Source organism: Rhizoctonia solani, chromosome 9 (genome assembly GCF_016906535.1).
Source record: "Rhizoctonia solani chromosome 9, complete sequence".
Classification (NCBI taxonomy): domain Eukaryota; kingdom Fungi; phylum Basidiomycota; class Agaricomycetes; order Cantharellales; family Ceratobasidiaceae; genus Rhizoctonia; species Rhizoctonia solani.
The window spans coordinates 371,630-398,548 of record NC_057378.1 but is presented as its reverse complement, the minus strand read 5'-3'; the positions used below and the strand labels follow the sequence as shown (position 1 = coordinate 398,548).

The following is a 26,919-nucleotide window of genomic DNA, read 5'->3' as shown; positions in this document are numbered from 1 at the left end:
ACATGGGTCGATGTCCGTCCTCACGGGGTATTAATACGAGTGCACTTCTCTATCTAAAGCAACCCTTCCCAACGAGTACTATCTAATCCTGTCATAATTTCTCCGCCAGATGTCCCGGGCCACAAGTAAGAGCACTCTTCCCCAGGATAACCCAATCGGATATTCAGGGCTCATACTGGTCCCCGGTACCAAGCCAACGCGCCCTTGGGTGAACATACGACCAGAAGCCAAGAGTTCAGAGGAGATTTCTTCAGATGTCCCATGCTCCGATTTATTCGAGGAATGGATTTGCGTTCCCGAAGATAACAAGCCTTGTGAATTAATAAGCTCCGAGATTAATATGAACGGCGGAAACATGTCCAGCGTAAGTAATCTAACAACTTTATGCTTGCCCATACTTACGACAATTTGTTCTACGCCACTTTGTATCTCTATACAACCATCGACATCGGCGGTTAGGTAAAGCCTTCTACTGTCAGCTCAAACGTCTCGACCCCTTCTACATGTACACGTACAGGAGCCCTTCGTGATTTAGTTCAATATGGCTCAAATTCTGCTGGGGAATCACAAAAAGGCCCCTTACCAAGTGGTCAAACCAGTGATCAAGACTCTCAAGCCGCTGCTCTCAAAGTGGGATACAAAACTCCGCTTGATCATGCTGTGGCCAGTCGGACACGAAACTCTCTGCCTGCGGAGGACGTATTGAGGTACCAATAGGCGTACTGGGGCTTAACTAAGTTATCCGCCAAGCTTTGCGTTTGAAGACATTTTATATCTCCTGTGGAATTCCCTAGCATAATCCAACTCTTTCAAACACCTTTCAACTTGTTCTATACTACGCAAAGCATCAAAGATAGATCCTATGCTATCTTCTCGTTTTTTCACAGACCGTGATGACATTTTTATTTTGTTTTCCAGCAATCATACACGAGTATCACTAGCTCACACCTCTCAGTTTACTAGAAGAACAATAAACTGCTGAAGAGAAGGTTCACCATAGTCAAATGTAAATAGCATCGCGCCACCTGGCTCTTACTCACTGTGTGTTTCTTGAGCGAGCTCTTTCGTTTTTATGCTCCACCCTACTAAGTCTGTCTCCCTCCACTTCAAGCCTCCTAGGGCTCTTCTCACGCGAGCAATGAGTAGTCACCAACTACGGTCTTTACCTTTCGCGGGGCGTTAGGAATGAGCCTAAGATGCGACAATGATAGCCTCAAGGTCAGTGGCCATCTAGTTTCAGCGGAAACCCTCACTAAAAGTCGCTCAGACAAACAGCAAGGGGCTGTGGCAAAAAAAGGGTTTGAAAGCGTGATTGGCGAAGGTAATCGGCCGAAGTACTGCTGGCAGGACAATTAATTTGATTGACTAATGGCCACTAACACGCCTATTGCACAGCGTGCAATCCCACAAATCTCTGTGCATTGAATTGTAGCTCAAAATTCCAAGACCACTCAAGTTTCCCGTAGTTTCCTGTCGAATTACTGACCATAACTCAACCCCAACACGTGCAAGCAGGAAATAGAGGCACGGGGGAAACGTTTGGCGGACCAACACTGGAGGTCCTCAGAAACAGGCATCCAGTACGCCCTTAGGTACCCCAGCTCTCACCAAGCGACTTCATCTCCTACACGCGAGGCCTCAATAGAGCTAGAAGTACCCTCTTATTTAGACTCATCACGGGCATGTACAACTTAGACAACACCTTTATCGTCTCCAGCTAGTAGACTCCCCGCGCTGCACACGCTGCACCCATGAGTCCGAAACAGTCACGCATTTCTTCTACCGTTGCCCCCAGTACGACAAGCAAAGAAAAGACCATTTTGCACGCCTAGTCCCGACTTCCTTCGCTTGGAGGTCCTCCTCCAGTCCCCCGTACATTGGGTCAACTCTTCCACTTCGCCAAGGCCACAGGTCGTTTCTCGGACCTCGTCGACTGAGCCCGCCCCGACGAGCATAACACCACTCCCCTCGCCCAGTTCTTTTATTTTCCTCTTTCCTCTTTCCTCTTTTTCTCTTTCTCGTTCCGCAGATCGATTACTGCATCCCTTTAGCTTGTTCAATTATGCCCCTTTCTCCCAGACTCTGTTGTATTTATCACCAGTCTAGCTCCGCCCTTAAGGCATTGACTCGCGCCTAGTTGCTCTTTTACCCCCTGTACAATAGCCACCTACCGATACGTCGCACCATACGGCCCAGTCCTGGAACGTCGTGGAATAAACAGAATAATAAAAAAAAGACATCTCATTGTATTATTTTGCTATATTCATCAATATTGAAAAAAAAACCGATCTAGATGAGGCGCACTTGGAGAGTTACGAGGAGAAGTATGGAAGTAGAAATTCGGGAAGATGGAGAGGGATGAAAAGGTGGCTCAAGAAGATGAGCTATAATGCGATAACAGCGAAACGGCTCGTACGTTTGATTGGTACCTAAACTGAGTACTAGCTCTTTCTAGAGAAAGGTTTTAAACGGTTTAATAAGCGGATAGATGACCCATTCGAACACCAAAGCTTAGACTTATGCTATGGGACTTTGGCTCTCATGAGACCCGTGCATATGGTGTCGCCACTCAACAAAATCACCTATTCACTCAAAAAATACCATTTAACTTGAGAAACCTCTGGGGCGCTCCGGAGCTCTTTTGAGATATCTGGAGCTCCCTGGAGTTAAGTCACCTAATCGGAGAACTATGGAGAACCCCAGAGGAAACAATGATTGGGGTTACTCCCGAGCGGGTGGACAATTTCCGACAAAAGCCAAAACAGGACGGGAGGTGGAAGATGGTGTAGATAATTTGAGCTCACGTGAACCGATTTGAGCTTGGGGTCGCGCCACTCCAATCTCCGCTTTCCTGCGTCCAAGTCCCGGCTCGTGCATCTCATCAAACTCCGAATCATGGACTCACTTTATTGAAGTTAAAAGAAGCCGGTCGAGCGACGGGCACTTAGTCTCTATATATAGAACTTTGGAAGCAAATATTTTTGGTCACCTGATGAGCTAATTCGACATGCTTTTTCTCATGAGCTTGAAGGAACTCAGGAAGGTATCTTTCCAAGCGTTCAACCAGTCCATGGACGGCCACCTGGTTGTAGGTACACCTATCAGCCAAAATCACTTTCTCAAGGAACCATGCGCACCTGGTGGAGTGTACGGTTTGGTCGCAGAGATATCGCGATACTTCAACAAAATTTAAAAGGCGCTATAGTTAGGTAGATACAGCAAAATACAGTGATCGAACGCACACCCGGGTCAGTTAAGGTATAGTTCCCTGGGAGAGTAATACCTCTTGGGAGGGGCTTTGTGCCTCCCTGGTTAACGAGTTCGTTAGATCTTCGTAGTTGATCAAAGTCCAAATCAAGTACATGCATTTGTCACTGTGATTTGACAGCATGCAGGATAGAACTATGCACGTCCGCTCTCAGAAGCACGTTGAAGTCCAAGAATTTCATCTGAAACGGTACTTGATACTCCACTGATTTAGGGTGTTGGGGACGAATGACTTACGACGAAGTATGTATTCGCCATTCTGGAGAGTCTTGGGAATAGTGGCAGACCACGTACTAACGTTACCCGAGCTGAGCGCATGTGTGAACTGATACGATAATATTTCTCACCTATTGACAGTCGACAGGCGCTTGGAGGCCCATGGAGGCGTTTTGGTCTGAGCGGGAGTAAGAGACTGAGAGGCGTATCACCTTTTGTCAGCTCTCTACGGGGCCCCGAAAATCTCGGGAGCGCTCCGGGACTCGCTATTGTCAGCGAGCATTCGGGAGCGTTTGGTATGACGCTCGGAAGGGCTCGTGGAGTGCTCTCAAGTCCTCGCCGAGCAATCCGGATTCGTCGGATCCTAACGAGGAGGTTCCCAAAACCGGAGCACTCCAGAGCGCTCCCGGGTTTTTGGGGCCCCCGTAGAGCTGTCGGTCACTTACCGCATCATATCCATCCTCCTGTATCTGATCGGAAATCAATTGAGTCAATAAATAAGCAAGCCACGGCTTGAGAGACAGCACCTTGACCCAGATGTTCCCAGAATCAGCCTTGAAGGCCGAGCAAGAGCCGGGGCACTTAGCAAGGTATGTCATTACTGAAATTTAGTGAAGCATGCTATAAAATCCGGTTCCCGGGAGAACACATATGAGCACTTACTTGGACCCGGATGATCAGACTGCCAGTCAGTCCGGAGAAATTGGACAGTCGTTCCAGCAGGAACTGCTGCAGTGGCGTTAACTGGCAAGTTTTGAGCGTCAGCCGTCTTGCCGATATTACATATGATGGCAGAGGTCTGAATAGAGAATTACTTGATTATAGGACGCGAACAGTCCCGATTAACTCACGATAAATTCCCTGTTGCATTTAGTAGTGATAATTAGCCTCGATTACGTCAACGGAAGCCCATCCTCTTTACCCATCAGGTATAGGTCCATTATCTTTGAAAGCCCGAGTAATGCGGGTGACCTTTTGCTGGGGGTCCTGCATTCGTATTCAACACAAGCTTGCTAAGACCTTTACCGAATTAATACTCGCCTTGTACGGATTCCAAGCCTGAACATATTCATTACCTATCTTTATTTGTTGGACATATCCATGCGCATAGGCAGATGTAGCGCAAGAAAGCGTAGTAATTAAAACGATGGTGCGCATGTTCAAGAAAAAGATGATGAGAGAGCCCCATCACTAAAGCGCGCATTTATACCTACTTTAGAGCGGCCTGCGGTCCGCGGCCCGTCATAAGGTGACGAGGACGACTGCCTGGTGCTTGAAACCATCCATTATGAGGACGTACAGCCCATTCCAAAGGGGCCGGGGCCGTCGAGAGAACCGCAGAATTAACGCAATTCTTCCGAGGTGTGCATTCGGGTCGATAGAAGTCGTCCCAGATATCCCGGTTCGCTGAATACGAGCATGGATCCATAGGGACGGAGAAGTTAATTTAGATAGCACTTAGTACGTGCCCGCAATGAAGCCAAAAAGGAAAATTCAATAACGAAATATAACCCGTCGCAATGCTACAATACAAAACAGTCGGACAGAGGGAGAAAAGCCAAGCAAAGGTGAGGTGGCCCACGAGTTTTTATTGCATTGTCACATCTCCGTCCCCAGTAGCGGTCGGGATGGGGCCAGGCGTTGGTGCGACGGTTGGAGCCGATTGGATACTTGGCACTTGAATCTGTGGCTGTGCAGCGATTTGGGTCTGGGTGGTCGTTGTTGCTTGCTGCTGTTGATTCTGTAACGCCCTCGCTGCTTGTTGCTACTTTGAATGTTAGACTCCAGGCATAAACAAGATGGAGGAATTCCTCACCAATAGCAACTGATTTACTTGCTCAGGCCCCATCTGCGCTCGGTTCACAAACATGCCGTTCTGCATTCCAGCTCCAGGTATCATATGCATTTGCTGTCGCAACAAATGGCTCATGGCTTGTTGTTGTGGTTGGGGTCGAGGCGGCTGGACTTGTCCGTTGGGAGGGGACATTTGCTGTTGTGTTGGTTGGGCAAGTTGCGCGCGCTGCACAAAGCCTGAAGCTTGAGGTTGCGGTTGTCCAGGAGTGATTTGAGGTTGTTGAGCTTGAGGTGGCACTTGTGGTTGAGATATCGGTTGTGTTTGGGGTTGAGCTATTTGCGGCTGGGCCTGTGGATTTGGTGGTGACTGTTGAGCTTGGGTTTGCTGAACCTGGGCTTGAACCTGTTGCTGCTGAAGCTGCATTTGAACGTGTGCATTCATCTGAGCGCTCCGAATAGGGATATTAACTAGACCCGGTGGCATTCGTGGCTACAAACCCCGAAAAACGTGAATAAACGGAATTGATACCCGGGACGATAGGCTTACGACTGGCCGTCCGGCTGCCACAGCCTGCTGGTAAATCTCCTGCCTTCGCTTGATCATCTCCGCATAGTGTCTCGCATCCCTCTCAGCCTTGAGCTTCGACAACTCGGCAGGCGTATATATTCTTTGCCCGTTTGAGAGCTGAGAATGTGTCTCGTGCGGAGGCGGGATCGTTCGTTTGGGTGGTTCTATTTCATCAATCAAGTTAAAACAATGACTGCGAAAAAAGAGCAAGGGGCTTACGGTTAGCCTTGTTCGCATTCTCCCGCTTCCTGACTACCTTGCGCAACGTATCATACAAATAATGTTGCCGAACTTGTTTCTTGTTTTCGAACACTTTTTTACCCTTGGAATCCACCACCGGAGGCTTGGAATCCTTGCGGATCGTCCCACCAGGCGAGGGTAGCGCAATTTCCACAGGTCCTTGGCCTTGTGGCTTTTCGTCCCCGCCAGCCGTCCCACCTCCAAACATTTTGGTGTAGCGATCATAGCAGTCCCAGGGGGTCCGGGAGTCGGGTTTAATAGTCACTCGGGAAGAGTTAAACAAGTCGGCAGTAAGGGACCAGCTATTCGGATAGGCGTCACAAATGGATTTCAAGAGCTGATCGTCTTCGGGTGTCCATACCACACGTTCCAAACGAGCTTGTGCGTCCCGTGGTGCAGGGGGAACATGCGCTGGAACGGGGTGGGTCATTCCGCTATCAGGTCTCCTTCGCAAGGCTTTCTCCTCGGGTTTTTTGTCGGCTGCGAACAGGTCTACACCCAAGTCAAAACCAATCGCGGTGATGGCGCTGAATGAAGAGAAAACTCACAATTCCCATTGAATAGCGTGTCTTGCCTTACAGTGCCTACGTCCCTCGGATCCTCCACAGCTGGAACCTCATCAAGTCCAATCCATCGATTCTTGAACAAGTGTCGCGCAGGATCGAGGGCCCCCACTAGAACAGGTTTGATATCCATTAATCGGGAGGCATGCGCGAGCTTTCCGGACGCAACGCTCGTCATTGATTCGTCTGGGCGTTTTTCTTGTTTTGCCGGGTCGGAGTCAATCGAATCGGAGATACCGGTGTAGAGCGAAAGGTCAGGGAAGAGTTCAGCCAGGATGTCGATGCTGTCTGGCTTGGTTTTTGTCGAGGCGGGGGCAGGAAGAGGAGGGAGCGCGAAAGAAGTTAGGAGCGAGGGTGCGGTGGCGAGCTGGACGAGCTCTTCCCGAACAGAATCGATGTATTCCAAGTCAGCCAAAGTGGCTTCAGCACCTTCCGCGTCGGGCCTAAGGGCATTTTTGGCCAGTAGACTAGGGTCATCTTCGCCATCTGCATCGTCGTCTGGGAGATCGGGATCTTTGGCTGGCGAGTATTCTTTAGACGGTGGAACAGTTGGTTCATCCTTGGTTAATACGCCAGGTGCGTCGTCCTGGGCCATCATCCCGGGCTCCTGGTCCCCATCTTTTTCTTTCTCCGGCTCCTTCGACTCCTCGATTACCGCTGCATCGTCATCGGCACCCATAACATCCTCCCTTGGATCCATCCCCCCAGTGTGTGGCTCCTGCTTATCCTCGGGTTCATCCTCATTTTCGGGTTCAGACCGTAGTTCGGCCGCCTTTCCGTCTGATCCCACTCGTTCGGTCATCTCAACATCGTCCTCCGCTGCTTCTCCTTCTCCCTCCGCCTGCACCTCTAGACCTCCCTTCCCTCCATCCATTTCAACATCCTCATTTTCACCCGGCTCTTCATTCGTCAGATAGTCGGTCTTGCGGAATCCAACGCACATTTCCTTCCTCTCTTCGGGACTTGCCTCGTGCCATTCTCGAGCGGCATGGGCGAGCTCGAAAGCGATTACCGTTTTCCATCGGCGTTCTTCTCGGTAATCAATTTGGAGCCATTTCTGCCCAATGTATTAGAGCGATCGTACACAGCGATGGAGCATGTGCATAGTAAAGCACTACACACCATCTCGTCCATGAGATAATCCCAATGCGTCTTGGGAAGTGGTGGGCCCCTCTGCTTCTTCGGTTGCCTAAAGCTCCACATCCCATCTTGCTTCAGTTGTTCAATTCGCTGCATTGCCCGAGTATATTCAAGCTCGTGGCGCAACACCTTTGCGCCCAAACATCAATTCGCGATTCGTTAAGTATCAGGGTCCAGGCTCACCCTCCACTCGTGCGTCGTTACACACTTGGTAGGTCTTCTCGCAAACACATGTGCGGGATTGATTTGCAGGATCGCCTGCCACCTCAAAAGTTCCATCCCAGTCTGAGGAGCGTGCGTCTGGCCGGGAGCGGGTGCTTGGCCCACTTCACGATATGTTAGCAACGTCATCGTCAGAAAAGGAAAGAAGGCATACCATTGACGCTAGCCCACCACCCTTGCGCACCTGCGCCTCCGGGTCCCAAGCCGCTTCCAGCCCCAGCTTGTTGTTGCTGCTGTTGGTGTTGCCCGGCCCAAATTCCGCTCCCTCCCCAATTCACCCCGTTGGTCTGTTGTACTCGCTGTCTTCGCACCTTGACGCCTGCTACCTTTCTCGCCAAGTCAGCTGGCAAAGGCGGAAGAGGGGGTAGCGAGGCGGCATAAGGATTGGCAAGCGACTTTGCAGATGGGTTGGTTTTGGCTGTTGGGGTCGTTGGGGATTGGCGAATGGAGAGAGCTGATGGGTTAATGGTCGGCTCGGGTTCGTTTGTGGACGAGGATGAGAACATGAGATCTTTGAGCGTGGCAAGAGTTGGAATCCTCTCGTCTGGAGGAGGCGGGGCAAGTGGCGGTTGAGTATGAAGCGGCCGCGAAGGGTCGAATTTTGGCCTCGCAGGAGTAGACTCCAGGTTTGGATTCGACTCTTCCGCAGATTCGACCATCGCTACTGGTGATGCTGCTACTGGCTCGGATGGTAGTTGGGTCAGTATAGGTGGTACCTGGACCGGAGCATGAGCTGCAGTTGGTACCGGCTGAATTGGTTCGTGAACTCGTGCAGCCGGGGCTGGCTCAGGAGCGAATGGTAACGGATCGGGGGTGGCTTCAGCCGTAGCGGTCGCGGTAGCCGTAGTACTGGGAGTTTCTGCCGGCGGTTGCATCTCCACATCCTCATCCTGTTCTTGAGGCGCAGGCTACAGATCACGGGCGACAAATTAATAGATCAATATTACAACAACAGGATAAACACCTGCCTCTTCGGAGTCATTCATAATCGCATCATCCTCTTCCGTCTTGACCATGGGTGTGCTGGGGTCAACCACCGGCTCAGTTTCAGCTTCAGGCTCCAATGCGGTCTCGGGTTCGGATTCGGGCGCTAGTTCTGAATCTGGCTGTGGCTCTTTCAGCGGCTCTGGTTCTGGCTCGGGAGTGGATTCCAGGTGTCGAGTAATAAGGTCAAGTGCCGAGGGAAAGGTTCCACTGGTTGAACGCAGAAATACATGAGCCGTAAGTGAATAGCCGATGACGACATGCACGTACTCGGGGAACGGGGTCAGATAATACTGCAGCAGTTCATCTGGAACGGATTCCTGGCCGCCTGTACGAGGGAACGCCCCAACGCCAGATTTGGATCTCCATTCTGTAACCCTCAGCAATTCCCGAATTAGTCGCTCTCGATTTAATGCCGAGGCCCTATTATTGATTAACAGAATACAATAAACACACTAGCAGGACTGGACTTACTCCTTCTCGGCACTCTTCTTGGCCAACAACGAATTACGAGCATCCGCCGTAGCAATCATCTAAGGGTGGTCGTGGTCAGGATGAGAATCGTGATTTAAGGTTATAGAAGAGTTGATTACTTGACGCCGCGTGTGCTTGATGTGAGACGCCATTCGCGTTGTCCGAGTCGAGATTCGGTGAACTGGTCGTCACGTGATATGAGCGATGAATATAAGCGCCCACATCTGAGATCAGTTTAAAGCCGACATCAACCGTAGCCCCTCGTCATCTCGGAATGCTTAGCTAGAGAGTGGGCTGGGGGGCGCCATAAGATAAATGGGTTTAATCCTTATAATGGGTGATTATGAGGACCAAACCGGCTGGTAGAGCAAAAGAACCCGTAGAGTAGGGCTAGGTCATTGTAACCGGACTACGGAAACTTTAGTAACAATCTATTGTATGCAGTATGGTACGAGGTAGCAACTCCACCACCAAGCATGTAGTCTTGTATAAAATAATTGAACTTAGCAGATGGTCAATATTCTCTTTTCTTATTTCTACCGTGAACCCCAAAGCACAGAAGAGTCAAATGTGTTGTATATCACATTATCTCTCAATGAAACTCAAGTCGCTTTTGTCACTAGTAGACACCTTGGGCTAGAGTGAATTTTAAAATTTACTTAGCCCAGTTGAGCACAATGCCGAAAGTGTACAATGTGTAATTCTACTTAAGGGAGTATCTGTCCAGTGCAACACAGAATGCCAATTTTCGAAATGGAGTTTACTGGCTGGGGAGGAGAAAATGAGCAGTGAAGTTTCAAATTTGACTCTAGCCCAACGTGTCTAGTGTTTCTGCTACTTAGCTTTGGGATGCAAGGAATAGTGGCAGAGTCTCAAAGTTGTTGCATAACGATGGCTTGGACACCCATTCAATCACATTCTCACCCAATGGCCCGTGTCGCCTGGACGCTGGGTCAAGACGCGTGCACACCTTCTCGTTGGGACAGGGGCGGCGCCCTATTGGTCGCTGCAAACATGTTCCCCGGGTTACCGTTTCTCTGAATGACTCACGGCCGGAGTTCGTGCCGTGTGATGAGGTAATCCGGCCCTGGGACCTACGGACCGGGCCTACTTAGTGTCTGAAAGGAAATTGCAGTTTCGCCTGTTCCCAGCTAGCTCACATCGTGTCTCGGCTTCCATAGCTGGATCCGCCCGAGTGTCGAGTTTGAAAAGGGGAGTGTGTATTCAGAAATCACTCACGGGACATTTACCGTTTTCGTTCATTCCTCCCATCGTTTTCTATTCTGACGTTAATGGCGATTTTCGTTGCCTCTGGGTCGTATGATACAATCATCTGACTCTATGTCTGCAGAAAAGCCAGGTAATATTCAATCATTAGAAGGATATACCAATGACGTTAACTCGATTATTCCTCAGCTGAATACTTGGACATTTTCTCTCACTGGTCTGATGAAACAATATGCAATCAAAGTGTACAAGATGAATGTACATGGTTAGGAATAGAATACCTGAACATTTCCGACAGCCCGCCAAGTTTATTATTTATTTACTTATTACTTATATGACTCCAAGTCGAGCAAAATTGGAGTCATGAGCCCGTTCAAGTTCGGGAGAACTATACATCATCTCTCCGTCCTGAACCAGATGCAGATTTCACCAGCCGCTGCGACCTGCAAGAACCACACCTCTTCTCAATGTGCAAAGCTCGCCTGACCCGCCCATCGAACACACATACACCAACCTAGAAAATCAAAATATTTACAACAGCATAGTATATAGCCGACGATTAAATAATAGAGTATCAATACAATCGGTGCGTGTAATGGAGGCGAATTAGGAGTTCGATTACCAGAGTAACACCACAACATTAGTTGAATCCTAATATCCTTCACCACGCCCTTCTGTGTTATATCAAATACCTGTCACGCGAAATGCCGCCAGTCTCAGGTCGTACCACACCGCTGGTCGGTTCTCAGCCTCGGTCCGCCTCCAGACGTCGATCAACATATTCATCGCATCGTACCCACAACTACCAGGATTGAGACACTCTTGTAGACCGAACATGCGTCGTTGGATCACCGCCCGGTCTCGTTGTCTGTACGACGAGGCTCCGACCTTGGAAATACCGGTTTAGAATAATGTTTAGGAGTCTGAAAGTAAATACTTACGATGATCATGGGGATATATAAGAATGAATCTGGGTTACGACCTGGGGTCACAGCGTCAATTAGACGAGTAAAGGATTTGACCCGAGGAAGAACTCGAGAGTCAACGGTGCTCGCCCCACACAAAACCTTAACCGGGCAATTAGTTTGAAATTGTAGGTATGTAGTAAGACTGCCCACCATGTAGAGATAGATGTACATAGTCATCTTCCAGCACTCTCGAACGGTGTACCTCCAAACCGTAGAGACCGGGTCGGCGGAGCGCTCAGTAAAAGACCCAACCTCGCTGATCTGATTCTCGATTTCGGCAACATGTTCCGTACCCGCTTTGGTTCCAAATTCCTCAAACAAGACGTTGATATGGGCCAATATGACGATGTACTGGTCTGCTATGCCGTGCAGCCACTGCATCCCATAACGACCGTCCTTGATCATTTCCAGGATTTGCGGTGAATAAGATGTATCGTATCGGAAAAACATAGGCCGTCCGGTGGTTATGCTGACTATAATATCCGTCGTAGCAAAGTGTCGAATGTTCACGGACGCCGACATGACAGCGTTTGGCAGATTAGGGTACTGATCTAATGGCTCAGGGCAGGCCCTACGAAAGATGGGGGCTGCGGCTTCCATCAATTTGACGATAGTCAGCATTGGCTTCGAGTATCGTTGGATGAGGATAACCTGCAAAAGATTCAGCAGGGAGCCACGGGTTTCTAAATGATTGGCCTGCCTCCATCATAAGGTCCAGTGCGGCCAACGCACTCTGCCTGTCCCTCTCACGTTCGTCCCCAGGTTGGTCCGATAGAAACTTCGCGATGTTTCCGTACGCTTCGGTTCGCAGGTAGTCCACCAACTGAGATACTCTTGCGTCGTACCGCAGACTTCTCCCGAGGCTACCAACCACGTTCGCAAGCAGTATCATCTTCGGTCTCTCGTCCGGAGATCGCATAAACTGCGCTATGATCGTATCCTTCATCGGGTTCGCTGCTTTGCTAGGTTCAAATATCACCAGATGTATCCACCGAGCATCTTCTCATATAGACTATCAGTCCTCCAATAAATACTCAGACTCAGATTGAGATCCCTACTCACAGCATTCCAGTATAAACGGCAGAGTGTTGTCCACCGTGTTTGCATCCAGTACCGGCACTGTGCACATCTCATATTTCGCTCCTTCTGGGTCATCTTCCAATTCCTCATCTGCTGCCACTTCGGATATAAACGCGGATGGCAAATTCGGGGCCATCGCTTGGTCGTCCCCGTGGAACATCGGCCACGAGGTTTCGTATGCCCTCGTTTCTTGCCCATATGTATCAGTCCACCTATCTTCACCATCGCCAGAACGCAACCCAGCCCCAGGGTCAAGGGATTCCAACCATCGCCCAGCAAGCCCACCACCCTTCCCTTCTGTTACATACCGTACGCCTGAGGTCAGCACTGATGGCTGCCATGGAGCAGTGTCTGGGGGCGAAAGAGGGAAAGCGCTGTCTGTGTCCGACGACTGGGAGAGTGTGATGTTGGGGTCCAGAGGCGGTGTTTGTGGGTCAGATGGCTGGTCCGATACATTCGTGCTGATTGGCGATGACAGTGTGGTGTGTTCTTTCTGTGACTCAGGCGTGTTCGACGACCGTGGTGGAGGCACATGTTTCTGCGCGGGCGTAGCTTTACCCCGCCTCATGATACCCTTGATGTCCGGACTTTCGAGCGGAGCGTATCCTTCGCACTGTCTTCCTGATCGAATGCATCTTGTACAGAATGGCTGCGTCTAATGTGGCATTAGCAACAACGAAACAAAGAACGATAACATGATACAGCTGACCTCGTCACACTTCTTTTTCCTTCGAGGTATGCTCCAGTCAGTTCCTACCTCGGTCAAATGCTGGCATTCCCTCACCTACGTTTACACGTATAGCACCCAGCCGTAGATCGAGGCGGCATGGTTCAGTCGGCAGAGTAGGACAAGGGGCGGTTTCCAGTAGGATGTGACCATGAGCACCTGGGCAAACGAGAACGGCGAAGAACTATACCCAGCCACGTGATGTGACGGTACAAGACCCTGGGTGGCACCAATCCCGCAAACTGTCAAGCGTGGGCTGCGCCTCTGAATTCGGATGATTCCTAGTCCATACACTTGTTGCTCGCTGTGAGAAGTTTGAACAATTCAGAATCACCAGTACAAGAGCTTGACCCATTGCTCATGGAGTGCTTGCTGCTGCATATCGCAAAGTCCATGCTAGAAACGTGCACCACATAAGTTTTTTGGTTGCCCAAGTCCTTGGCTCATGTTTGCCAAGTACGGTGGGCGTCCACTCGTGACGGACTGCTGATGCTTCTGAGGCTCGCGTTGAAGACCAAAAGAGACAACTGCACCCCATAAGCAAGCGAGGCGAAGCGAAGCAAAGACACGTGCAATATTCAAGGGGTGAATATTTCGCGCTGGAACAGATATCACGTGCCAAGAACAAGCAACCAGAGAACATCGTATTGAGCTAGATAGAAGTGATAGCTCATAAGTGTAGATAGAAGCGCTAAGAAGCGATACTAAGCTCGTTAGGATACAATGAGTAAAATCTTTATATACAATTCAGATGATAAATCACCGACTCAAAGAGACGCTTATATATGCGTATCCGCATAAAGAGCTCACATGCACAGCGTGTGGATACAAATCTTATGATAACTTGGGTACAATATAGCATTGGAACGAGACAACATACGAAGAGGTACAAATCATGTCCAGCCAGTAAGCTGCATATAGGCAGGGATATATTGAGCTTATATTCGAACGTTGAATCTAGTTCCATACATCAAGAGCACTGGCCGCGATTCGCAGGTTTGGCTCTAATAAAAGGGAGGGATGTACCCATTTATCTAGGCTCCTGTTCTCCCGGTCTCTGCTACAATAACCACTTGTCCTGTCCCGCCCCTACGGCGACTGCTCACGTCCAGCCATAGTTTACCCGTTTGCACAGTAGTCACCTAATGAATACGCTGCACCATGGGGCTGGGCCCCGTAAAGTCGTAGAATATACAGAAATAGGGGAAAAAAGAAAAAGAAAAAAGGGGTGACTCAATTGATGAATGCGTAGTACGCGGAAGTCGTGTCTGTAGAGTATGAAAGGGCTTTGTTCAAGCCCGGAATACTCATTCCACCCCACACTCAGATCTACTGAGTCATTACTTATACTCCAGTCTACTATTTATGGCAAAAAGCTATGATCTGGGGTGCCAATGCTTCAGTCTAGTCTGTCGACCTTCAAGTAGAGATGGAACAATCTCAGTTCTTGAATAGCCCTCATACCAGTCAGTCCGCTTTCAATATCCTTGCTCTAAGCTAGCTTGCTGTAACGGACTCATTCTACAGGCTCATAGGCAGGTAGGAACTTTCTGCACCCGCGTATGTATGCCATTCATCCTCATAGTTTGTTCGCCAATACTGCCATTTGTACTCTCCCTTGTTTGCTTACTGCTTATTCAACAGATTGTTTCATGATTTCCCGCTCCCAACCAAGAGCCTGCTCACTCAGCAGCGCCCGGTGGAATTGGACGCGGGCCTTCAGCTATTCACAAGTACAGTGTGCCATCGCAACCACCTCACATGATGACCCACCATCGTTCTTAAGTGCCTAGATTCTCTCAGGAACTTTAAGCAAAATGAGTTTGCGCAAACCGCAAGCTGAGCCCAGCGCTTGAGACACTGAGATACTGAGCGACACAGTGTTGGATTCTTGTAATTGTACACCACACCAAATGGAGGTAAACTAAGTTACCAGCAAATGGGGCCGATCATCAGCGCTTCAGGCCACGTGATGGCTGCAGGGCATGGGCAAATCTCCATACGTCCCATTCTTGACGCCCATACCCACAGCTCACACAAGCATGGCGGAATCGACCTCAAAGCCCTTCATGATGCAGCTTCGCGAAGCACTCGTGCGCTCAAAGCGTAGACTGAAGAAACGACTGCAGCTGCGATGGAACGAGTCAGGTTCGGTCTTCAAGACCGCGACAATGGAACGAGCTGGCAATAGCGACCTGGACGGCTGGCCTCTGATCAGGGCTTCGTTGGATGCTCTGGAGTCTAGTGCTGACTGGTTCGGACCAATGAAAGCTGCGATCGGCCCGCTGATTGAATGCGTCGAAGTCTATGAGGTATGACTATCCATGCTACGTCCTGCCTCTTGTTTACCATAGGAAAGCGCGAGTGCGATGGGCGCAAAGAGAAACTCAAGCTACGGAAGAAGCTGAACGCAATAATGCATGATCTCACAGAGCTCAAGAAGCATCCAGCTGGATTCGCAATGACTGGTAGCATTCAGTGTATCATTCGGTTCGTTCAAGCCTAGCAATAACCATCAAACAAAGCTGACAAGGATTGCAGAGATATTCAAGAGGAGGCGGAGACAATCAATGATGAAAACAAAACGGCAATATCGACAGGAAGACGACTGAGAAGTATAATGGAAGGAACAGGAGAGATACTCGAGTGCTACAGTCGCATCGACGAGCACCTTCAGCGATTGGCGGTAAGTGTGGGCCGATATATGTAGACTGTTCTCAGCCGAGTCCGATAGCGTAACGTGAATCTAAGAATAATGGACACTATATACGAACAGGCGAAGGTGAGGTAGACTGCAAGATGATGATACGATAGCTCAGAAGTAATACAGGATTCACGTCTGACCCAGATTCTGTCCGCCGAGTCTGCGTTTTACGACTCGGGAGACGTCAAACGAGGCGGCTGTGCTCCAGGAACTCGCGAGCCGCAAATCAAGATGCTCATAGAATGGGCATCCAATCCAGACTCCGGAAGAACGTGCTGGATGAATGAAATGGCTGGCACAGGCAAGACCACCATCGCATATACCGTGTGCAAAATGCTTGGCAGTCAGCTAGGAGCCAGTTTCTTTTGCTCCCGCGCCATCTCCGAGTGCCGGCAGGTCAAGTCAATCATACCGTGTATCGCGTATCAGCTCGCTCGGTTCTCTGTTCCTTTTAGCGGTGCCCTCGTCAAGGCTTTGATGGCAAGCCCCGATGTGCATCTTCGGAGTCTGAAGCAGCAGTACGAGAAGCTTATTTTTGAGCCATCGGTCGAAGTAAAAGAATCGCTACCTGCGGATGTAATCATTGTGATAGATGCGTTGGACGAGTGCGAGGATCCCGACAGCGTTGGCCAAATCCTCGATCTGCTGCTCTCACCGGACTACAAGCTTCCGATTCGCTACTTTGTCTCGAGCCGACCTGAAAAAGAGATATGTGCGCGGATGGAGGCAAGGACCAGCGAATCCGGGGACATACCGCTGGTACTATACGACCTGCAGTCGGACATAGTGGCGGCGGATATCAAAAGATATATGCAACTTGAGCTGAAAGACGTTAGGCTAAATGATGAGCAATGGTCGAAGGTCCTTAAGCAATGCGGAGTGCTATTTATCTACGCATCAACAATGTGTCATTTCATCAAGCAAGGCCATGCAACGGACACCCTGGATGAGTCGCTTGAGGCAATCATAAACTCGTCGTATATACCAGTGGAAGGCGAACAGCCTATCGACAGCCTATACTCAACAATACTCACAAGCGCCTTCAAGAGATCCGGAATGAGCAAGGGCAACATGGAACGAATGAAAGCGGTACTCGGATCGGTGATATGCGCAGTTGAGCCGATGAAGCGCGACACCATTGTCAGTCTCCTCAGGCTAAACAGCCTCCAGCATTTGGACTCTTTGTTGCAGCCGTTGCGTTCTGTGCTCAACATCTCAAAGGAAAGCGGGCTGGTGACCACGCTGCATGCGTCCTTTCCAGATTACTTGCTATCCCGTGACCGATCTGGCGAATTTTGGTGCGATGCAGCACGCCGACATACAGCGCTGGCAGAAGCGTGCCTACAAGCGATCGAGGCGTCAGAGCCAAAGATGAACATATGCGGCCTCCCTTCCTCTCATTTGCTAGACAGCGAAGTGGAAGGCCTCAACGAGCGAGTGCAGCGCGCAATCTCACCCGGCCTTGCTTATGCATGCCAGCACTGGCCAAAACACCTAGGCCGCGGCGAGTATCGAGCAGCGTTAGTCGATCGTGTGCGCACCTTTTTCTTCGATAATCTGCTACTGTGGATGGAAGTCGCCAACCTACTCAAGAAAATGCGCCACGGCACCGGCATCATTCAGCAAGCAGAAAGATGGTGTACGGTACGCTAGACATGGTTATCTCCAGGACGAGATAAACTGACTGTGCTTCAGAAAACCACTATACCCGAAGACGTATCAAGAATCGCTCATGACGCTGTGCACTTCGTATCAGTATACGCCAACCACCCCACATCCGAGAGCACGCCACATATATACATATCCATGCTTCCCTTTTGGCCTGCATCCCGACCGGTCTCGATTGCATACATGCCAAGAACAGCCGGACTCGTAAAGCCACAAGGCACGGCAATCAGCCAGCGAGTGCTATCGCTGTTGGCCACCTGGAAGGTCTCGCGCGGGCTAGTCCGTTCGATGAGTCTGTCAGCTGACGGAACTCGACTCGCAGTCCCCGCTAAGCGCAGCATCGATATACTCGACACGTTTACCGGCGAAGTGATTGTCAGTCTCACCAGCCAGCTCGTACAACGGGTTGAGCATTTTGCTACGTCCCCCGACGGCACTCAAGTGGCAGTCCGCGGTATCAACTCTACCCTGCAGCTATGGAACGTGAACAAAGACGATACCACTACCGAGCTTCTACCAAGTACTGGCTCAAGTATTTACTCTGTCGCATTTTCATCCAACGCATACCACATCGCTTGTGGCTTGGGTAACGGAGACATATACATCTGCTCGTTGAGCACAGACAAACCCCCACTTGGGCCACTCAAGGGACACAATGATAGAGTCAGTTCGGTCGCTTTTTCTCCTGACTGCTTGCATCTCGCATCTGGATCATGGGACAACACAGTCCGCATCTGGGATGTGCGAACTGGACATTCCATTGGACAGCCTTTCACAGGTCATACAGATAGCATCACCTCAGTCTCGTACTCCCCTGATGGCTCACACATCGTCTCCGCCTCCAATGACTTCAGTATCCGAGTGTGGGATATACGAGCCGCACAGACCGTTCTAGGACCGCTCAAAGCACATTCCGGCTGGGTTACCTCTGCTACCTTCTCCCCCAACGCTGTTTTCATCGCATCCGCATCAGTTGATAAGACCATCCGAGTGTATGACGCACTCACCGGCAGCACAGTGCTTGGTCCTCTACAGGCCCACACCCGCTGGGTCAACTCGGTCATATTCTCTCCTGATAGGTCTCGCCTGTTCTCTTGCTCAGACGATGGCACTGTGCGCATATGGAACGTGCAAGATGCGGCCGTGTCGAACGCCCAACCTTCAGCCACAGGTCCTTCTGGGGCAATAGCGTCCATCCGGCACTCGCGCAGCGGACTTCGAGTCGTCTCTGGCTCATCCGACGGGGCTGTTCGTGTGTGGAATGCAGAGACCGGAAAACTAGTGCTGGGGCCGTTGAGCGGACACAATAGTACTGTTTCGTGTGTTGACTACTCACCAAGCGGCAGATACATCGCATCTGCTTCATGGGATTGCACCTTGCGAATCTGGGATGCAGACACTGGACAAGACGTCCACGGGGCAATCCGAGGTCATAACCACGCACTGCGATCCGTGCGGTTCTCTCCGGACGAGTCGACGATTGTGTCTGGGTTGGATGGCGGTGCAGTTCGACTATGGGATGTCAAGACCGGCCAGTGCGTGTTGCAGCCACTCCAAGGTGGCTCAGCAGTTTGGTCGGTCGGATTCTCTCCCGATGGTCAGCGTGTTGTCTCTGGCTTCCGTGATGGAACGCTGCGGGTGATAGACCGACGGACAGGCGAGACGGTGGTTGGCCCAGTCCACGGACACAGTGACACCGTCAACTCAGTCGAGTTCTCGCCAAACGGAATCCAAATCGTCTCAGGGTCGGATGACAACTCAGTCCGAGTATGGGATGCGCAGACCGGATTGCAGGTTACGGTTTGTGGAGGGGATGGCGTGTCACATGACTCCGGCGTGACCTCTGTTGGATTCTCGCCCAATGGTCTCTACATCGTGTCTGGCTCTGAGGATAATACTGTGTGCGTGTGGGATGCGCATACGGGGAAGATGCTGCTCGGACCACTGAGGAGACACACCAACGTGATACGATGCGTGCAGTTCTCACCCGACAGCTCACACGTTGTCTCATGTTCATCCGACGGCACTATCCGGTTCTGGGACGTCTCGAGTTGCGCAACGAAGTCACGGACACGGGAGCAGATGGCTGGAGGTACGTGATGCTAGTCATGCTATGCTAGTCGCAACTTACTTAGCTTTTTGTCAGGTGAAAGCCAAGCAGCCAACCCTGGCCAGGATCACAGCAAAGCGCTCGACTCTTGGACTCTCGACCGCGACGGCTGGGCAGTAGACTCAGAGAATCGGCGGCTGGTATGGGTGCCATCGGATCTCCGCATCCCACTTGCTATTCCTCCAAATGATTTAGTGATATCTCCTCAAGGGTGCTGGAGACTGGGGTTTGTGGGGGCCATGATGGGAGGAGCCTGGGCTGGCTGTTACCGTCTTTGATGACATGTCTTTGCTGTACCATTCGTAGTTATAGTTTAATCTACAAATTCAATTGTACCCGTTCCTCATTCACAAGGCCATTAAAGCACAAGTCACTTATGCATGATTGTGTCATAGCACCCCAAGTGTTATAGAGTAGGGTTTTAAGGACTATGTAATTAAGTACAGAAGATAATAAAGTGATTAATATATTAACTATCTGTGGATATAAAAGGCAATAGACTGGCTATATAAGGGTAAATTAGGTTAGTAATCAGGGTGATCCCTACACTTAACAAGTAATCAAGCAATTACTGCAGATGCAGGTGGTTGATTATGCTTATATCTATAGTATGAAAGTTAGAATTGAGTCTTAGTTACCTACTATAATTTATCTGGATTTGTTAGTAATTTATTTGACTGAGATCGCACTTAATTAAGGTGTATATGCCGCTTTCAAGGCCTTGAACTCTCCCAACTGACTTACTCAAGAGGTTCAGGGTTGCCCTAGAGCCTTTTCTAGCTACCCAGTATCTGTTGGGACCTTGCTAGAGGCTATATGCGCCGAGATGCCTTACAGGTTAAGTTCAGTGAGCTTAAGAGGCTAAGAAAGCAAAATAAGACACTCTAAACTAAGTAAAGAAGATCTAATAGATCTTCAAGTTCACACAAGAGGTAAGAAAGGGATGAAAGAAGGGTTAAAAGAAGGATAAAAGGAGGATATACTCATAGGGTCTCCCTCAGGGGCTTTATATACCCCAGAGGGAGAACAAATAACTATATACATGATGTACAAAAGGGGAAGTTACATGAGAGGTACAGTCTGAGCTATTTGATACATGAAGACCAATTATTCCTAATAAGTCCTAGTGAGATAGACCCAGAGCCATTTATTGAGTGTTCTAGTGCATACATGACTAAATTACATTAGTGTGAATGCTAAAAATAACCTTGAGGTGTCGTGCACCACTGTAAGGTGGGCACACGCTGGTGGGATCGGGCGCTTAAGGCCGTACTACTACAAGCAACACGTACGTAATCTAACTAACAAGGCTATCCTACTTCCGCTTAAGGCGGACTACTACTATTACTCAAGTGCGGGGGGGCCTTAGGCCTGGAGGTGTGGTAGGTTAAGGGGTGGTGAGCGTCTGAATACTACTGGGGGCCTGCTACTTAGCTGGCTGACTAATCCTCCTCAATGAATATGAGACGAGGTAAAATCGACTTGGTGGTTCCAAGCGATTTCCATGCTGTATATATAGACAAATCGTACTATCTACATGGTCCGTGCGCGCGAGAGAAAGAAGTACATGAGACAAATAAGAAGCGTGCTGCGGGCTGCGCAGAAGCGTGGATTTCTCTTAAGCGCCCTTGGCACGGCATCTTGGCGCGGCATTTCGGCATAATAAGCGCCGAGATCACGTGATCGAAAAAGGTAAGATATCTAGTCCGTAAAAAATACTAAAAATAAGAGAAAATTCAGGCGATTCTAATGGTATATGTTAGGAGGTTGTAACATTGCCCCCCCCTTAAAGGCTCTTGGCGGAGTCACGAGCCTTTTTCAGTCGTGACTTGTTAAAGCGTCGAATCTCTTCCTGGCTGTTCTTCAGGAGCTCTTCCGGTTCCCAAGAGTTGTCTTCTGGGCCATAACCCTTCCATTTGATGAGATAGAACCATTTCCCTCGTTGCCTTTTGGAACCGATGATCTGTTCCACTTTGTACTCTTCTTCTCCCTCAATTGTTTCTGGAGGGGGTCGTTCTGGAAATGGTTGGCTAGGGGACTCGTGGACTTTAGACAATAATCCTATGTAGAATACGTCGTGGATTTTCAAGGTTTCCGGGAGCTTCAGGCAATAGGCGTGACTGGAGATTTTTTCCAAGACTTCGAATGGGCCTAGTCTCTTAGGGTCAAGTTTATTGGAATTGGTCCTGAGTTCCACGTTTTTTCCATCTAGCCAGACCAATTTGCCAATTGAGTATTCAGGTAAGGTCCCTTGGTTCCTAGCCATTCTCTCCTTGCTCATTCTCAGGGCAGACTCGGCTTCCTTCCATTTGTTGGCCAGGGTATCTGCTAATTGGTCTGCCTCTGGTACATTGGACGGTACGTTGGAGGGATTCATCACTGGATTTTTTCCATAGACCAGTTCGAAAGGTGTCTTCCCTGTGGACGCGTGTCTGGCATTATTGTAGGCGTACTCTGCCAATGGTAACCACGTGGCCCAGTCTGAATGATCCGCGGCTACGTAGGAACGGAGGTAGAACTCGATGAACTGGTTTACTCGTTCCGTCTGGCCGTCTGATTCCGGGTGGTAGGCTGATGAAAACGATGGCTTGATTCCCAATCTTTGATAGAGGGCCCTGAGGAACTTTCCTGTGAACGTGGTGCCCCTATCTGAGATAGTTCTAATTGGTAACCCATGCAGCTTCCATACGTGGCTGACAAATAGATCCGCCAGACCCTTGGCTGTGACCTTTTTTGAGGTGGGAATGAAATGCCCAAACTTGGAAAAAGAGTCGATGACTACTAGGATTGCGTCGTGCCCGTTCGATTTGGGAAACCCTGTGATGAAGTCATAGGAGATGGTGTGGAAGGGGAAAGGGGGAACTTCTAAGGGTTTCAAAGCAATGACAGGGGCGTAAGCGCGGCAATTGGTTTGACATATAGGACAACATTCCACCCATTCCTTGGCGGATGATTTCATCCCTGGCCACCAGTAGTTGCGGCTTAGGAGCTCTAGGGTCCTTTGTTGTCCAGGGTGCCCTGCCAGGGGTGAGTCGTGGAATTCCTTGAGCAATCGTCCCTTCAGGGCTTCCGAATCTGGGACAACTAGTTTGCCGCGGTACCAGAGGAGGTCTTCTTCCCAATCGTAATCTCTGTAAGCTTTGCAAATCGAGGGTGGAGCATTTTCCGCGTCTTCTGTGAGGAATTGGATGATGGGCTCGAGGGATGGATCCTCCCTGAGTTTGGCGCGAATTTCTGTGACGATCTCCAGTTCTTCTTCTGAGGTATTGGCAAAGACTTCAGCCGGGAGCATGATCTCTGGTTCTTGGGGTGTGTCCACGTAGTCCGACCTTCTTGACAATGCGTCTGGTTTTCCTGACTGTTTCCCTGGGCGATAGTGGATCTCGAAGTTAAAATCGCTCAGGAATACGCGCCATCTAGCGTGCCGTTGGTTGAATGTTCTTGCCTGCATCCAGTATTCCAGATTCCGATGATCGGTAAACACCTGTATGGGTTTGTCTGTTGCCTCTAAAAAGATCCGCCATTCCTCCAATGCCTTGATGATTGCCAGAAGCTCTTTGTCATGGGTGTCATAGTTTGCTTCGGCTCCTGAGAAGGACTTTGACATATAGGCGATGGGGTGTAACCGGTTGTCTGGACCCCTCTGACTGAGTATGGCTCCCATGGCTACCCCTGATGCGTCCGTTTCAAGGTAGTAGGGGAGTTCTGGGTTTGAGTGGATGAGGACCGGCGATTTAGTGACAAGACCCTTCAATTCCTGAAAAGCTGTTTCCTCTAGGCCGTCCCATGACCAGGTGGTTTCCTTCTTAGTGAGGTTGTGCAGAGGGCGCGCAACAGAGCTGAAGTTGGGAATGAACCGGCGGAGGTAGTTGACAAATCCCAAGAAGGCCTGGACCTGTTTGACCGTTTTGGGAGTGGGCCATGTTGTTACCGCTTCTATCTTCTTTTGGTCCATTGAGAAGCCGGAGGGGGAGATGACGATGCCTAGGTAATCGACCGTGGTAACATGGAAATGGCATTTTGACAACTTGCAGAACAACTGGTTCTTCATTAGGCGCGAAAGTACTTCCCTGACGTGGCTCGGGTGATCTTCTGGGTTCTCAGAGAAGATGAGGATGTCATCCAGGTAGATTACTACTGTTACGTCAATCAGGTCCCTAAACAGATCATTCATAAAATGTTGGAAGGCGGCTGGGGCATTGGTGAGACCAAAGGGCATGACTAGGTATTCAAATAGCCCATACTTGGTCCTAAAAGCCGTCTTCCACTCGTCACCCTCCTTGATCCGGACGTTGTTGTAACCCCAGCGTAAGTCAAGCTTTGTGAATATCTTGGCGTGTCTTAACTTTGCCATGAGGTCGTCCTGTCTTGGGAGCGGATACACATTTTTGTGGGTTACGTCATTGAGCTTTCTGTAATCCACAACCAGCCTGAGGGAACCGTCTGCCTTTTTCACGAACATGACTGGAGCGCCTGCTGATGAAGTACTGGGGCGAATTTTGCCTGTGGCTAGCTCTTCATCAATGTGTTGCTTTAATGCCTTGGACTCCGCGTCTGTCATACCATAAATGGGGCCTGGAGATAGTTTGGCATCTGGAATAAGGTCTATAGCGATGTCGTACTCCCTATGTGGAGGGAGGACCTTGAATTCTTCTTCGCCGAAGACTTTAGCAAACTCGTGATACTGTGGGGGAAGGTCTGCTAAAGGATCCGGGTCTGCTTCTTCCTCAGAGGCAATCTGAACCTGTTCCGGGAATGTGACCAATCCCTGTTGCCAGTCAATGAGGGGAGCTTCTGCCGTTAACCAAGTCATGCCTAAAATAGCCGGGGTGTTCCCAATGGGACAAACAAGGAAAGGAATGGAATGTATATGGCCATTGGCCAAAACCGCGAGTTGAACCTGGTGCCAGATGCGACCAGTCTGAGAAATTGTACCATCTAACATTCTCACAACTCGTGGATTTTCGAGTTGGGTTTTTGGAATTTTATATTTTTCGACAACGGAGGGAGATATAAAGTTGGATGTGGCTCCAGAGTCTATGAGAGTTTTGAGGGGTTCTGCTGGGAAATTCTGGACATGTAGATTGATAAATAATAAGGGTTTTTTATTTGAATCAAGACCAACTGATACAAATTTGACAAATCTATCTAAATCGTCCTTTTTCTGAGTTGGGGGCTTGGCAGCAGTCCTTGACCTTAATCTTTTCCCGACTCCTTGACCTCGGCAACCTTAACCGCCTCCTTGACTGTGGCCTTCCAGCCGTTAGGACACTGCTTGATCCCGTGCCCCTTCTGACCACATTTGACGCATAGTCCTGACGCGCGGCGGCTATCTCTTTCTTCCGGGGTTACGTAGTTGGGGTCCTTGGATAGGCGGACCCTAGTGGTGGTGGTAGAGGTGGAAGTGGTCGTGGTGGCCGGGGACTTAGCGGGTGCCTTCTTAGGGCGGTTCTCCTCATTTTTGCGGCGGATGTTATCAATTTTAATGGAGGCCGCAAAAATTGCCTCGAGCTCGTCAGGAACGCTATCCTTGGTCGATAGTAGTTCTTTGACCTTCCAATGGAGGCCTTGCGTGAACTGCGCAATGTAGGCTTCCTCGTTCCAGTCTAATTCCGCCATTAAATTGCGGAACTCCGTGACGTACTTGGAGGTGGTTGTGGTTTGGGAGAGGGCGGCTATTTTTCTGGCCGCAGCTCGCTTGGCGTCGGGGTCGGCAAAGGCCTCCTTGAATTTGCCGGTCAAGGCCTGGATGGTGGGGGGATTTCCCTCGCCCTTAATGATGGCCCCAATGATGGGGAGCGCCCAGTCTGCTGCTTTGTCCTCCATGTGGTAGAGGATCCAAACGACCATCTGTTCTTCTTTGTCAAATTGGTTGCGGTGGAGAGCAACCCAAAGCATCATTCTGTCAAGCCACTGGGTGGCCTTACGTCCTCTGGTATCTCCCTTGTATGGGTCTGGGAGGTCCATTTTGGGCCGCTTCACGCTGGACCCTGCATCAAAGGGGGTGAGAGACCCTAGATGTCTAGCAGGCGTTCCCTGAGGCTCTTTCTTTGGCCGCCTTGGTTCATCCTCTTCCTCGGAATCAAAGCCTGTTCCCCTTGAAGGCCGGAATGGGGCCTTGAGTCCAGGCCTAACCGTGCCTGGAGTGTGGGTTTCTCCTCCCAAGTGGGTGGGAGGAGTGACAGGCCCAGTCGATGGGCCAGGCTGGGCTTGTGGTGCTCCTTGGTCTTTGTCCCCGAGGAGGTCGGCGGTTTCCTTGCATATGGCTTTGAGCTCAATGAGCTGTTGGCCTTGGGATGTGATTTGGGCTTGCAAGGTCCCGACAGTGGCGGTGAGGGCTGTGATAGCCTTGAGGAGAGCGGAAGTGGTTGGCTCCGGTTCCATTCTTGGCAGGTCTCTCGGAGTGGGAGATGAGCTGCAAGAGGGTGGTTGGGAATGGGTTGGAACGGAACGACGGGAGGAGCGGCTAGAGGGACGGGAGTATGGATGGGGGGCGCCAGAGCGGGTGGATGGAATGTTTGAGACGGCGTGGGGGGATAGAGTGCCTGATACAGGACTTATGAGCGGTTTTTGCGCAGTGTGTGAACGCTAAACCCTTGCGTCAAACACCTAGCATTGGACAATCCCTACAACGAATCAACAGATCTGGCGATCGTGATACGAGCGGGTTTTTTGCAAGCGGGTGATTCGGCTGTCTAGGGTTGCTAACTGCTGTGTTCCGGCAAAACACGTGGTATGCGGACGATTAGAGACTGTCCGCCTTATAGCAATTTGGTACTGGGTGGGACCGACAGCTGTTTGATTATTAAAGCTGAAAGGCGAGTCCGATCACCCGTTTTCCCTCGTGCTAGTACGGGAGTTCCTCTTGTTTGTCGATCAAGCCTACGCAAGTCGATTTTACAATGTCGTGCACCACTGTAAGGTGGGCACACGCTGGTGGGATCGGGCGCTTAAGGCCGTACTACTA

General features: G+C 50.1%; 5 protein-coding genes across 5 annotated transcripts; 2 read left to right on the top strand and 3 right to left on the bottom strand.

Annotated features, from left to right (window-relative positions):
• Positions 1-109: 109 nt before the first annotated feature.
• Positions 110-717, top strand: RhiXN_07661 (uncharacterized protein; the record flags this gene model as incomplete). The annotated part of the gene is made up of 2 exons (XM_043327477.1): positions 110-364; positions 460-717. 2 exons carry the CDS (start codon positions 110-112, stop codon positions 715-717), a joined length of 513 nt encoding a protein of 170 aa, XP_043182862.1.
• Positions 718-3,755: 3,038 nt separating this feature from the next.
• RhiXN_07660 (glycoside hydrolase family 6 protein) lies at positions 3,756-12,185 on the bottom strand (the record flags this gene model as incomplete). Its single annotated transcript, XM_043327476.1, has 19 exons — positions 3,756-3,947; positions 4,011-4,084; positions 4,147-4,282; positions 4,335-4,344; positions 4,406-4,470; positions 5,087-5,248; positions 5,300-5,767; positions 5,825-6,009; positions 6,065-6,577; positions 6,634-7,705; positions 7,771-7,917; positions 7,972-8,114; positions 8,165-8,918; positions 8,958-9,204; positions 9,265-9,417; positions 9,469-9,527; positions 11,428-11,583; positions 11,637-11,762; positions 11,814-12,185. The coding sequence occupies 19 exons, from the start codon at positions 12,183-12,185 to the stop codon at positions 3,756-3,758; spliced, it is 5,034 nt and encodes a 1,677-aa protein (XP_043182861.1).
• A 49-nt stretch (positions 12,186-12,234) lies between these two features.
• Positions 12,235-13,571, bottom strand: RhiXN_07659 (Fungal Zn(2)-Cys(6) binuclear cluster domain; the record flags this gene model as incomplete). Its single annotated transcript, XM_043327475.1, has 4 exons — positions 12,235-12,662; positions 12,726-13,398; positions 13,453-13,471; positions 13,528-13,571. The coding sequence occupies 4 exons, from the start codon at positions 13,569-13,571 to the stop codon at positions 12,235-12,237; spliced, it is 1,164 nt and encodes a 387-aa protein (XP_043182860.1).
• Positions 13,572-15,455: 1,884 nt separating this feature from the next.
• Positions 15,456-20,230, top strand: RhiXN_07658 (peptidase C14; the record flags this gene model as incomplete). The annotated part of the gene is made up of 7 exons (XM_043327474.1): positions 15,456-15,782; positions 15,830-15,960; positions 16,012-16,156; positions 16,205-16,252; positions 16,301-17,818; positions 17,870-19,934; positions 19,989-20,230. The coding sequence occupies 7 exons, from the start codon at positions 15,456-15,458 to the stop codon at positions 20,228-20,230; spliced, it is 4,476 nt and encodes a 1,491-aa protein (XP_043182859.1).
• Positions 20,231-21,738: 1,508 nt separating this feature from the next.
• RhiXN_07657 (Retrotransposable element Tf2 protein) lies at positions 21,739-26,336 on the bottom strand (the record flags this gene model as incomplete). Its single annotated transcript, XM_043327473.1, has 3 exons — positions 21,739-25,023; positions 25,078-25,116; positions 25,173-26,336. The coding sequence occupies 3 exons, from the start codon at positions 26,334-26,336 to the stop codon at positions 21,739-21,741; spliced, it is 4,488 nt and encodes a 1,495-aa protein (XP_043182858.1).
• Between the last annotated feature and the right edge of the window lie 583 nt (positions 26,337-26,919).